The 12,187-nt window shown below is 33.1% G+C and overlaps 2 protein-coding genes and 1 long non-coding RNA gene across 3 annotated transcripts; 2 read left to right on the top strand and 1 right to left on the bottom strand.

The window, feature by feature from the left end:
• Positions 1 to 1,579, bottom strand: LOC108326265 (histone H2A variant 1). The gene is made up of 3 exons (XM_017559658.2): positions 1,424 to 1,579; positions 1,165 to 1,287; positions 1 to 532 (listed from the first exon to the last, which is right to left on the bottom strand). Exons 2-3 carry the CDS (start codon positions 1,276 to 1,278, stop codon positions 236 to 238), a joined length of 411 nt encoding a protein of 136 aa, XP_017415147.1. The 5' UTR covers positions 1,279 to 1,287; positions 1,424 to 1,579; the 3' UTR covers positions 1 to 235.
• Positions 1,580 to 1,712: 133 nt separating this feature from the next.
• LOC108326266 (uncharacterized) lies at positions 1,713 to 5,058 on the top strand. Its single transcript, XR_001831935.2, has 3 exons — positions 1,713 to 1,919; positions 3,679 to 4,802; positions 4,875 to 5,058. It is a non-coding gene; the product is annotated as an uncharacterized LOC108326266 (long non-coding RNA).
• Positions 5,059 to 8,815: 3,757 nt separating this feature from the next.
• Positions 8,816 to 11,021, top strand: LOC108324874 (uncharacterized). The gene is made up of 4 exons (XM_052875189.1): positions 8,816 to 9,163; positions 9,439 to 9,975; positions 10,058 to 10,250; positions 10,359 to 11,021. Exons 2-4 carry the CDS (start codon positions 9,583 to 9,585, stop codon positions 10,841 to 10,843), a joined length of 1,071 nt encoding a protein of 356 aa, XP_052731149.1. The 5' UTR covers positions 8,816 to 9,163; positions 9,439 to 9,582; the 3' UTR covers positions 10,844 to 11,021.
• Positions 11,022 to 12,187: the final 1,166 nt, after the last annotated feature.

The raw sequence follows: 12,187 nt of genomic DNA, 5'->3' as shown, positions 1-12,187 counted from the left end.
GACATCAAATCACAGATTGTATCTAAAAGCAAATTGTCCAGCGATCCACCATGGTTAAAGCACTAACACAGACCAGCTAAAACAGTTGAAGAAAGCATTGTCTAGCAAAACATTTACACACTACCACCTCAGTTCTAAAACTATTCAAGAAATAATACTAGCCTAATGTGATGAATTCACAATAAACACATCCTAGTTTCAGTACAGGGTAACATGCAAGGAGGATCCACAAGGCTTAGTCCTTTACGGTTTTGTTGATCAAGGACTTGTGAATGTGAGGAATGACACCACCACCAGCAATGGTCCCTTTGATAAGGGTATCCAGCTCCTCATCTCCCCTGATAGCCAGCTGCAAATGCCTTGGTGTTATCCTCTTCACCTTGAGATCCTTACTTGCATTCCCAGCCAGTTCAAGAACCTCAGCAGTCAGATACTCAAGAATTGAGGCCAAGTATACTGCAGCAGTGGCCCCAACACGTCCATTGGCCTGGACCCTTTGTTTCAGCTGTCTATGGATACGACCCACAGGAAACTATATTTCCAAACACAAGAGTTACAAAAATATATAAAAACACATATGGGTACCCACTTAGTATGAAAAAATTACATTTTCAACTAATCAAGTGTCATTATAAGTATGACTTTCAGATCTGTTACAGTAAAAGGTAACAAACTTTACATAACTTAATGTACAAAAAATAAAACTTTAAGAACACTTCAGATAAATCTAACCCAGAAACTTAAAAATAAAAAATAAGTTGCAGATTATGTATGTGTATGAATGAGTGAACAAGAATGGATAGATTATTCACTCAAAAATGAAACCATATACACTCATACAAAGGACAAATACCTAGCATCTAAAGCAACAAATCCATGGTCTGACAAACACAAAAGTATATATATTTTAAATGTATATACATATATGGTGCTTAAACCTTTTGTATAAAATGTTCCATAAGCATGTTCATACTTAATAATAGTTAAACTGCATGTGGGTGAATCAGAAAATTTCACATCTATCAACCCTACCCTTTGTGCTTTAAGGCAAAACAAAAGCAAACAAAGAGGGAAGAAATAGAGTGACGAAGGTTTCAAAATTGAAAATAGAGAAAGTAGAAGACTTTAAATAACATAGAGAAAAAGGAAAAGGGGGAAAAAAACCTGGATTCCTGCACGAGATGAGCGAGAAATAGGTCGTTTCTTGTCTTTGTCTTTGTCCTTGTTGGCTGCCGTGGTTTTCGCTGCAAGAAGCCCCTTCCCTCCTTTTCCCGCCATTGTTTTTGCCTACACATCTCAAAGTTAAAATGGAAGAAACAAACAGAAGAACGAAAACAAAGAATGCATGCGAAGCTATGCCAAAAGACATGAAAGAACTTCGATACTTCGCTGACGGGAATATTCGTAGCACTGAGAGATATACCTGTGCGTGAGAGAGAAGAGAGAGAAGAGAGAGTTCAAGGTGAAGGTGGAGAAAACACAATCTGAGGAATAAGATCCAACTCTGCAGGGTGGGGTCGTATTCTTTATTGGTGGGTAAACGGTCTCGGGTCCTCGGAATATCCGTTTGGCCCGCGGATGTTATGTTTTAAAATCATGGAGGTAAAATAAGCCCATTTGTCAGATCCACAGGATCCAATTTTTAAAACACGTATAAGACCGTAGTGAAATGAATCCCACGGGTTAACGGGTTTAATCCGTGGGTTCGCGGATTTAACCACGAGTTCGGGTAAAACTTACCTAAACCTAACCCTAAAAGAAACTTGCAATGATTCGCGTTTCTCTTCTCCATTCTTTTTTTTTTTCTCTTTCTTTATTTTCCACCGTCCATCTTCTGTTCTCGGCACCTCGTCCTTCCACTCGCGCTATGCAGCCACCGCTACTAGTTCAGGATTCCGACACCACGGTGACAAGTGGAGGTTGGCCCTCCGTTTCCTTTTCTCCCATCAAATCGTTGAATTTCTTTTTTTCTTTTTTGGGGTTATTCATTGAACTACTTTGGTTACTCATTTGTTTTTAATTTGGTATTATGATAAGTTGGTATTGAAATTTTGATTTGATTCTGATTTTGTTTGGTGACCGATCTATGTCAGCTTTGATTGTGGACACTTTTGAGACTCTGTTAGCCGAAAATATTGAGACCAATCTATTGTTTCTTGAAGGCCTTAGTTTTCAAGTTAGAAGGATTGAACTTTAATGTTTTTAAATCGATACACATTTTAGTTTAATTAATTTTAGCTTCAAACATGTAAGGAAAAAAATATTTCTTCTAGTATTTTATATATATATATATATATATGATTTTAATAAATATTTTTTATTATTATTTGATCCAAGGACTGGTTCGTTTATTCACGGATTTTTTTTGAATTGGAAACAGGTTCGGAAATTAATCCATTTATTCGAACATGAATCTTTTAATCAAATTAACAGGTTGGATCTATTCACAAGTTGAGGCTGTCAATCACAGATGTTTAATTAAAAATTATTATATGTAATGGTTTTTTATTAAATTAAACACCAATACAATGGTTTTAGGCCGTGTATGGTAAATATCATTACTTTGTAGAGCTTCTATAAATAAATGTTTGACACTTTTTTTTAGAGGAATTCAAAATAATTTGAGGGGAAATGTTCACTTTAATTGTATTTAGTGAAGTATATTCCTCGTTTTTAAGTGTTTTTCTTCTTAGTTTCTTTTTTCATATGTATTGTTTACGTAAGTTGTTGTTTAAAGATGTGAAAATTCAAATTATAGTTCATTATGATTAATTATTTTTAGTATATTTAATCCTTGTTACTTCCATTTGTTAACCGTTTAAACAAGTTTTGGTCTTATTCTATTCTAATTTACTTCAACTTATTCAACAAGAATTTAGATAGAAACGAATATCCGTCATTAATGAAAATGAAATTTAAATACTCACTTGCTTGGATAATTGTAGCATCATTATGATTAAATAGACAAACATATATGATAACTTAGGCTTAAATAAGTTTTAGATCCTTAATACATTGATAGTTTTATCCATTTTAAGGATTGTTTGTCGAATTTTTAGATACTTCTGTAAACCCTTTATCAAGTTGATCTATTTCTTTAGTTTATACGGTTTATAATCGAAAAAATTTTCCTAATGTCTTCTGTTTTTTATGTTCCTCATATATTCTTCCAAGTTGGAAGAAATTTTATTACTTTCTTATTACTTATTTAGTTGTTTTGATTCATCATTTATTGTAACTTCCGTTTTCCACGTATGGAGTTGCCAAAGTGGATCAACATTGTATTTTCGGAGAACAAATTTCAAAAGATCTTTTTTTAAAGACTTTAAAATTGTGTTGTGAAGAGGAATAATATCTGTAAATTTGTTTTGAAGAACTACAAAAAACAGTTATATTAAATTGAATTGGGTGATCTCTTTGCTCTGACAAAGGAACATTCAGAAAAGGCCATAGAAAGGCAGTGTGCATTATTAATCATTACGCCTTCAATAAGCTGATTATGCCCCGGGTAGTGGTACTAGATTGCATATTTGTAAGCTGAAACCGTTTTGAATTTTATCATAATTTGTTTTATGTTAATTTTCTTCAGTTTAATGTGTCTGTGCTTGTAAGTAAATATCACTCTTTCCTCTTGTTTTGCACATGAATTGGTGTTTTCTTGCGATGTTGTCTGAACAGGGAAGAATGCAAGTTGCGCGAGCTATGACCACTAGCACATATAACATGTACATTCATGAAGGTGTTTCAACGAAGTTGAATCCTGCCGGGCGCTGGATTGATATCACATTGGCGAAAATGGCTTTTCAATCACTCTTTTCCAAATACGAAACCGTGCCCTCTTTCTTTTGCACCCTTCTCCAAGACAAGCTCAACCCCACAAGTCTCAACACCATTATTGCCAAAACTAGTAAATGAGATATCTGGTCCACTAAGTCACCACCGGTACCCTCACCATTAGAACTTAAACTCAATCCACTTTCCCGCCAAATACCCACTAAATTGGTGGAATAGGTCTTGAAGAGGTGCAAGAATCTTAGCTTCTCAGCCCAAAGATTCTTTCTTTGGGCTAAATCAATTCCAGGTTTTCGGATCAGTGATATGAGGTTCCACATTTTGGTGGAAATCTTGGGAAGTTGCAAACAGTTTGCCATTCTATGGGATTTTCTCATAGAAGTGAGAGACTCTAGTTCATATGACATCAACAGTGAGATTTTCTGGCTCATTTTCAAGGCAGGTGGTGCTATTCGGTCTTTCCATAGAATGTATGAGTTTGGAGTTTTGCCAACTGTTCATGATTTTGATAAGCTTTTACTCTTTATGCAAAAGGAAGCATCTCAAGCAAGCTGAACAATTGTTTGACGAAGTGGATGGATCTAGGTACCACGTGACCTACTCCATCGTTGAGCTTGACAACGACACGATTGGCTTCCTTATCAGAATCGCACCTGTTATGCAATTCAAGAATTGGAAACTATTATAATTGGTGATAGAACAGCTATTGAGGCATGATGAGACAGAGATAGAAAGTTGCTGAGGAAGCGGATACATGTTTCTCATAATACTTTCTCATTATTCTCTTTGGACATCCTAGTAAACCATTTCATTATTCTGCTCCGTCATCTGGATGCTACAAAACTGTACCTGATATTTGTATGAAATAGACATGCAGAGGAAATGATGAAAGATGAAGGTGTACGTAGCTGATCAAATGGAAGGGGAACAAACATCCATTAAGAGTTATGATTGAAGAAAAGTATTACTCTATTGTGAGATATGCCTCATCCTCCACTCCGTCCTCCAAGGTATTTATTTCTTTCTTCTCTGCTTGATTTTTCTTTTTTTTTTCATTGCATCTTAACATGTATTGTTCCCAGGAGGTTGGAAATGACGAAATGCAGTGGTTCCAAATCATGCTTGGTGCAAAATCTAAAACTACTTTCAGAGATTATTTTGTTATAAATTTATATAATTTCATCTTTCAATTCTTTCCTAGTTGTGTACGTACGAGGTACAAGTATTCACATTAATAAGCTCATAAAAATTAAATTAAAAGAGAAATTAAGTATTTACAAAATTCATAATTATGTGTGCTGAGATCAAAATTTTATTGACAGTCAATTACAGTGTAAACTTGCAATTCCCTCTAAATCCATAATTTCATTAAAAACTTAATCAAGCTATTTTCCCTTAACTTGAATTTTCTTAGTGTCGAAGAAACTTTGATTTCGAAGGAGATAAAGTAAAAACACCCAAAAAAAAACTTCAAAAGTCGTACCTTTACAAACAAACATTATGTAACATCTCTTTTTGGCTACATTATATAAGAAATTATTATTACAATGGTAATTTCTCTATATCACCATTCAGTTAAAATAGATTTAGTGACTCTTTTATTTTTAAAAGTCACGATAATTTTAGTTAACTTTATTCAATTTTTTTAACTAGCTTCTTTTATTTATTTGTTTTTTAAAATTAAAGGTAATCATTCAACATATTAAAATTATCTAAAATTACATGATTTTTTTCGAAAAAAGGTAACTTCAATCTATCATTATTCAATTTTTCCATCTGAAATATTATCCATTCGTTTTATGGATATCAATTACTCAGTAAAATCAATTAAACAAATTGTAAACATTTAGAATCAAATGATTACACATTTTAATTCAAAAAATTGATTACCTCTCAAACACTTTATTTTATTTTTATCAAAGTTATTTATTGAATTAGATTAAGAGATGTTGTACTTATCATATTATCTTCATTCTTATAGAATTACATGTAAGGAAACTAAGTCCTCATCATATGGTAGGATAAATTTCTTATAATCTACATATTTGCTTTTCATACCACAAAGTAGGTCATAGGAACCTTTGTCAATCTTTTTCACATACTATCTTTCTCTAGGTGAGCTAAATATTAGTAGAATCAAAATAATCTCTTTTTAAAATCTTTATTGAAAACAACTTGTAATCTCTCAAAATACTCTTTCCTCCTTGAAAATGATTATGTTTACATCATATCATATATCACATATGAAATTAAATCATTATGCATTTCATATTACATCTTATCTTAATCAAAACTCATCGTATATCATCAATCATATATACTTCATCTCAATTTAAATGTTAATAAATCACAATTAATTTTTCAATTGCGTTATTATAACATTCAGCATAATATATTACTCAAATATAACAAAATATAGGAAGATAAATCAATTTTAGAATTTAAAAACATTTGAAAACTTATTTCTTTAAAGTTTATAAAACATTCTCTCGCTCAATCAACACTTGACTCATCTACTAAATTAAGTACATCTTGAAATTTGTTTAGTCAAAATTTCAATTTCTCAATAAAAGGTGTTGGTACAACAAGTGAATTTTGACTCTCGTAACAAAAATCTAGTCTACCATTGAATGCCTATTGGTAAATTTTATAAAAAAACATTTTCGTTGAGCAAGAATTTACACACTTAGAGATAAATATTATTTAAACTCTTGAATTTTTCACATAACTAGTTTTGTTCAATAAGAGATTAGCTTGCTCAACAAACAAAAAACACTTGAACTCCTATTTAGAAACTTGGTCATTGAGTAATACTCTTTTAATTTTTTGGATTTTGAATTTTTGAATTTTTTTTTCTCATCAAAAGGATGACTCATCCAATGAATCTATATTATTTAAAAAACTCTAAAGACAGATCAATTGTTCAAATTGGCTCGATTTGACTTTTTCTCTTCATTTCTTGTGCCAAAACTCATATATTTAGTTCAAATAATATCACATTCAACCAAATTGACCAAAAACTAGAGTATCAAAGATACTGAGCATATCACACTCAAGCTAAACCATTAGTTTATCTTACTCTAAATCAAACTTCTCAATTCTAAAAGAGTCTCAAAAGCTATCATACATGTATACAAAAGAAACTCTTATAAATGATTTAAACATTCTTTAACAATTTTAGATAAGTAGAGATTCATCTTGAGATCAATTTAGTCACATGTAAGCAAATTTTCATATATCTAAAAACTAACTCAAGAAAATGAATAAATATGAACTTACTCTGATTAAGATTTTAATTATACAGAGTTATTGTAATTTATGTCAAGATTTTTGTAATAGAATAATATTAAAAAAAAATGAACATATCTTTAAACAATTTAGACAAAATCCAGAGGAAAAAGATAATGTTAAAGAGTTTTTTTTTTTTATTTGGAAATGAAACTTATAATCAATTTTTATATTCTTAAATATTTCATCTTGATAATAAAATATGTAAACATCACATATAAGAAATATCTTTTATTTCTAAATCTTACAATATAAAGTCAACATTACATTAATTTTAATTTTTTCCGCAAACAAATCATACATATACTAGAATAAGAAAATATTTTTTTAAGAAAAAGATAATAATCTAAACCAAAGTCCTTATTGTTCATTGCCTTCTCCTAAAGCTAGATTTTGAATTCATTCCATACGGAATAAAAAAGCGGAGGAAGGAGACTTTCTTGTTAGCTTCTCCTATATACTATTCTCACTCATTTTATACTCAATCTCTCTCTGTTACACCCCCAAACAAATCACTTAAGCTCATAAATAATTAATCCTAAATTTCATGTCTTAATTACATGAGATCATAAATAAAATTAAATTAAATCATCGATTTTTGAACTTATTTTTACACACTAAAATTAATAAACAAAATCAAATGTTCTTAAGAATGGTTTCAATTCATTTTCTTTCTTATGGGTTAATTCAGTATCTTTTTTAAAAAATGGTAAGTAAAATGTAACAATATTATGGATGACGCAAGAGATGGGCATGGCACGATGTCCCATCAAGCATCAGATAAACTAGGACATAGGGAAGTATATTCATGGGCCACACCAAAACCATGTTAGCAGGTAGCAGTTGGGTTCCTTCCCGACATGATCAGCATCAGTATGAGGTCCACACCATCGCATGGACCATCATCATCTTTCCTTTTTCTTCATTCATGGACCACCATTTATTACCTTCTCCTCTATCCGATAACCTCATCATAAAAAACAAACTTTTATTTTTATCATTAATTAATTATTATTAAATACCACCATTTTTATCATACTTTTAATTTTATTTTATTTTTAAAAAGAAGAGTACATTTAAATTATTAGTTGTCTCAGCTATCATACATTTTAAGTTGTCTCAACCATCCTTATAATTCATTGTCATTGTCTCCAACTATTTTACATAATCATTGTCTGGAAATTTCCCCTTTCCTTTCTGTTATAAAAAAAGACACTTACCCGTGTTTCATAGAGAGAGAAACAACAACCGTTTAATTAAGCTTTTTCGCTAATTAATTATGCCTCCTTAACATATAATCACGACTTCCGTGATTTTCCTTTCCCAACAAACAATCCAACGGCTCAAAACTAGAATGTGATTCGTGGCGTCATTTAGAAGGACATGTCAACGTCGTGTTCAAACAAGGACCACTTTCTTGCCTCTAAAATAATGTAACCGCACTCTTCCAAAATAGCCCTCTAACCTTTCGAGTTTACTCATTTTTTCTTTTTTGTATTTACACATTCCTTTCAAAACCACTTTCAACTTTTTCATCTATATCTTCATAAACTGTACTCCTTTTAAATACCTTAATTATTTTACTTTCTTGCTAAAATATATTTAAAACTTAATTAAGCTAGAAAGAATAACTGAGGCTGAACATATTTATGTTGCACGTACCAAACACTGTTCAAGATCATTGAATGTAAAGGAGAAGAGTATTAAGTGATATCATAAATGTAAAGGGTTTTGAATTTCCACCATGGCCATGCCGCCGTCGAACCCGGTTCAGACCTCGATACTCACCGCACTCCGCCATAACAGTTATCGCATTTTGCCACGTAGGATTCCACGTGGCGTTTCCCTCCCAGCTCATCGCAGTTTTGTCTAACTTCCCTTTAAATACTCTTCTGCTTTCTCCTCCCTTCTTTATCCTCTCTCTCGCCGTCTCCTGCACGAAACCTATAACTTCACGCAACCACACACATACTTTCCCCTAACCTAACCTCCTCTCCGGTGACACATTAGTCTGAAAATTCAACCGCCGTAGAAATGCGGAGGCTCCGGCGGTCGCTGGTGATCTTGGGATTCAATTGACATTGTATGGAAACTCTTACCGTATCTGTAGAAGTACAAATACAATTGCAAACCCAAAGCAAAAGCGACTTTACTTAGCATAGTTTTCAAGTTATTCCATGCCTCGTCTCGTAAGCCCGAGGCAGATTAGTATCGCTATATAATAATAGTAATAGGAGGGGAAAAGGGGAGAAAATCGAAGAGACTTGTTCTGATTTCAGCGTCTACAGTTTTACCAGAACATTTATTTTTATTTTTACTTTTTCTGACTTTCTTCGTCTCCAAATTTTAAAACCGAAGGCGGAGAATCGATAAAGCTGGTTTCGCAGAGCTGCAGAGGGTTCATTACTCTTTACACAGTTCTGAGTTCTGATTCCGACTGAAAATTAAGCTCAGGAATCGGAAATGGAAAAGACGAACAAGTGAGAGAGCGTGAGATTCGTGATGCCTTTTCCGATGAAAATTCAACCAATCGATTCTCAGGTCCCTTCCGAAGGGCCTCGGCTTGAGCTGGCCAAGCCGGTTGTGAAGTCGCGCCTGAAGCGGCTCCTTGAGCGTCAATTCTCCGGCGTTCTGAGAAATTCAGCGCCGGAAAAGATCTCCGGTGGCGAGGAACCGCACAACGGCTCCAGTGATTTCGAGCCGAGTTCGGCTTGTTTGGCGAAAATGGTGCAGAATTTCATAGAGGAGAGTCACGAGAAGCACTCCGTGTCGCACCGCAACCGCTGTAACTGCTTCAATAGCAACTACGACGATAGCTCTGACGAAGAATCAAACTCGCTGGGCGGTTACGGGGACTCGAATTACTCTTCCAGCGAGGCGTGCGAAACTCTCAAGGTAAACTGTTGTTCGAGCGGGTTGTGTTTGAAAATGAAAGCATTCGAAAATAATGAAACGCCATTTTTTCTGTTTTGGACAGGGTTTGGTAGCGTGCGCGAGCGTGCACGAGAGGGATTTGCTGGCGGACACTGCAAAGATAGCTGAGAAGAATAAGATCTGCAAACGCAAGGACACCTTCTGCAGAAAAATTGTGACTGACGGATTGTTAGCCCTTGGATACGATGTGTCAATTTGCAAATCTCGCTGGGAAAAATCTCCCTCTTATCCCGCGGGTACTTTCTTTTTCTAATTCTGAAATTTAATAATGCGGAAATTAAGATCAGCTTAAAATTTTGTTATCTTTTGGATTTAAATCGATTGATGTATATGATTTGGTGCAGGAGAATATGAATACATAGATGTGACGATGGGGAAAGATAGGGTTGTAATTGATATTGACTTTAGGTCAGAATTCGAGATTGCTCGATCGACCAAGTCCTACAAGACTGTTCTGCAGAACCTTCCTTACATATTCGTTGGCACATGCGATCGGTTGCAGAGTATCGTGAGCATCGTGTCAGAGGCAGCAAAGCAGAGTATGAAGAAGAAGGGAATGCATGTGCCGCCATGGAGAAGAGTTGAATATGTGAAAGCCAAGTGGCTCTCCCCTTACACGCGAACCACTTCCTTCAAAGACGAGAAGAAGGAAGAACAACAGCTTTTGAAAGAAAAACCAGTCACGGCTGAAGAAGTAGAAACTTCCAGCGAAGAAAACGGCACTGTGATCGAATGGAAGCCCCCGGAGCTGAAGCCCAAAGGTTCGCTTTCTGGCGTGAAGATCGTGACAGGTTTGGCTGGGGTTTTTGATGAGGATGATAACCCATAAAATTTTGTTTTTCTTTTCGGCTTTTTTTTTTTTTTCTCTTTAATTTGTCCAAGTGAGGATTAAAATCTTTATGACTATAACTGTAACTGTGGTTCTATCCCCTTCTGTGTTTTTTCTTAAGTGAGGGATGGATTTTACTAATATCAATGAATAAAATAAAGTTAGCAACTTTCTCTCATCTCCATTATTTAATTTCTGAGTTTGGTGACAAGTTGTTTGATTCTGTTAGTTTGGCTTGAATTCTGGTTTGTTTTCTTTCCTTAAAGAAGAAAAAATGTTAGTTGATGAAGAAATTTGTTGGTGCAGTTTTAGGTACTTTGAGGAAGAAATAAAAATAATGGAATCATACCTTACCTCCCATTGAATCCTTCAACGTTTCAGTTTAACTTAGCTGGACTTTTCTTAGTGTTCTTCTGCTCCTGCCGTTTGCCAGGTTTAAAAAAAAGTAAAAAAAACTAATAACTATATATTTAAAGTAATGTTTGTTTATGTTATAATATCAATTGTCTATTCAGTATTAATCATCCTTCAAGCTCATCATAATTAGCATACATGCATACAACTGTTTCTTTTTTTTTTAGAAAAAATGTTACATGAAATCATTTCAACATAAACATTGACACACAATCACTTTTTCATGATTAAAACCTTCTCCACGCACTTTGCATTTTTATTACTATAAAATTATACCATTTAAAAAAATTAAAAAGTAGGTAATATTCTTATACAAATAATGTTATTAGGTAATAGTCTTATACAAATAATGTTTAAAAGAGTTCTTGTGTTGAACAAAATTATTTAATACTGTGACACAACAACGTATCCAGCCTATATTAGTAATTTACTATGCTGTTACTTTTAAATAGAAATGTTATCAAATAAAAAAAACTGTTTTTTAATAAGGATAAATTAGCTTATAAGAAATATTTATAAATCACTATAATTCCTTTTGATAATAAAATAGAAATGTGATAATATAATGTCTAGAATTATTATAAATCAAATTAAAAAAATATATATAGACACAACTCTCAAAACCGTGGGTATGATTACATTAAATGTTATTATAATATAAGAATTTATACAATGTCATTATGACGTCAATTATTTTGTACTTTTTACCTATTTTTTTATGTATGATTACACTAAAATATTAATAAACATTTTTGTTTTTTTTATAGCTCGAATTGTAATCATACTTTTTTTTGTTATATAGTAAATTATTTTAGTCTGAGAAGACTGCAGTTCCCATTTCCCACTGCAACTTATTCTTTTAGCTTTTCTTTTTATTTTTAAATACAATGTTGTCGTTTTGTGCTACTCATACCAAATCTACCGGATCCA

This window comes from Vigna angularis, chromosome 3, assembly GCF_016808095.1.
Source record: "Vigna angularis cultivar LongXiaoDou No.4 chromosome 3, ASM1680809v1, whole genome shotgun sequence".
NCBI lineage: Eukaryota > Viridiplantae > Streptophyta > Magnoliopsida > Fabales > Fabaceae > Vigna > Vigna angularis.
Note: the sequence above shows the minus strand (reverse complement) of the source record. Positions and strands in the feature narration are given on the sequence as shown.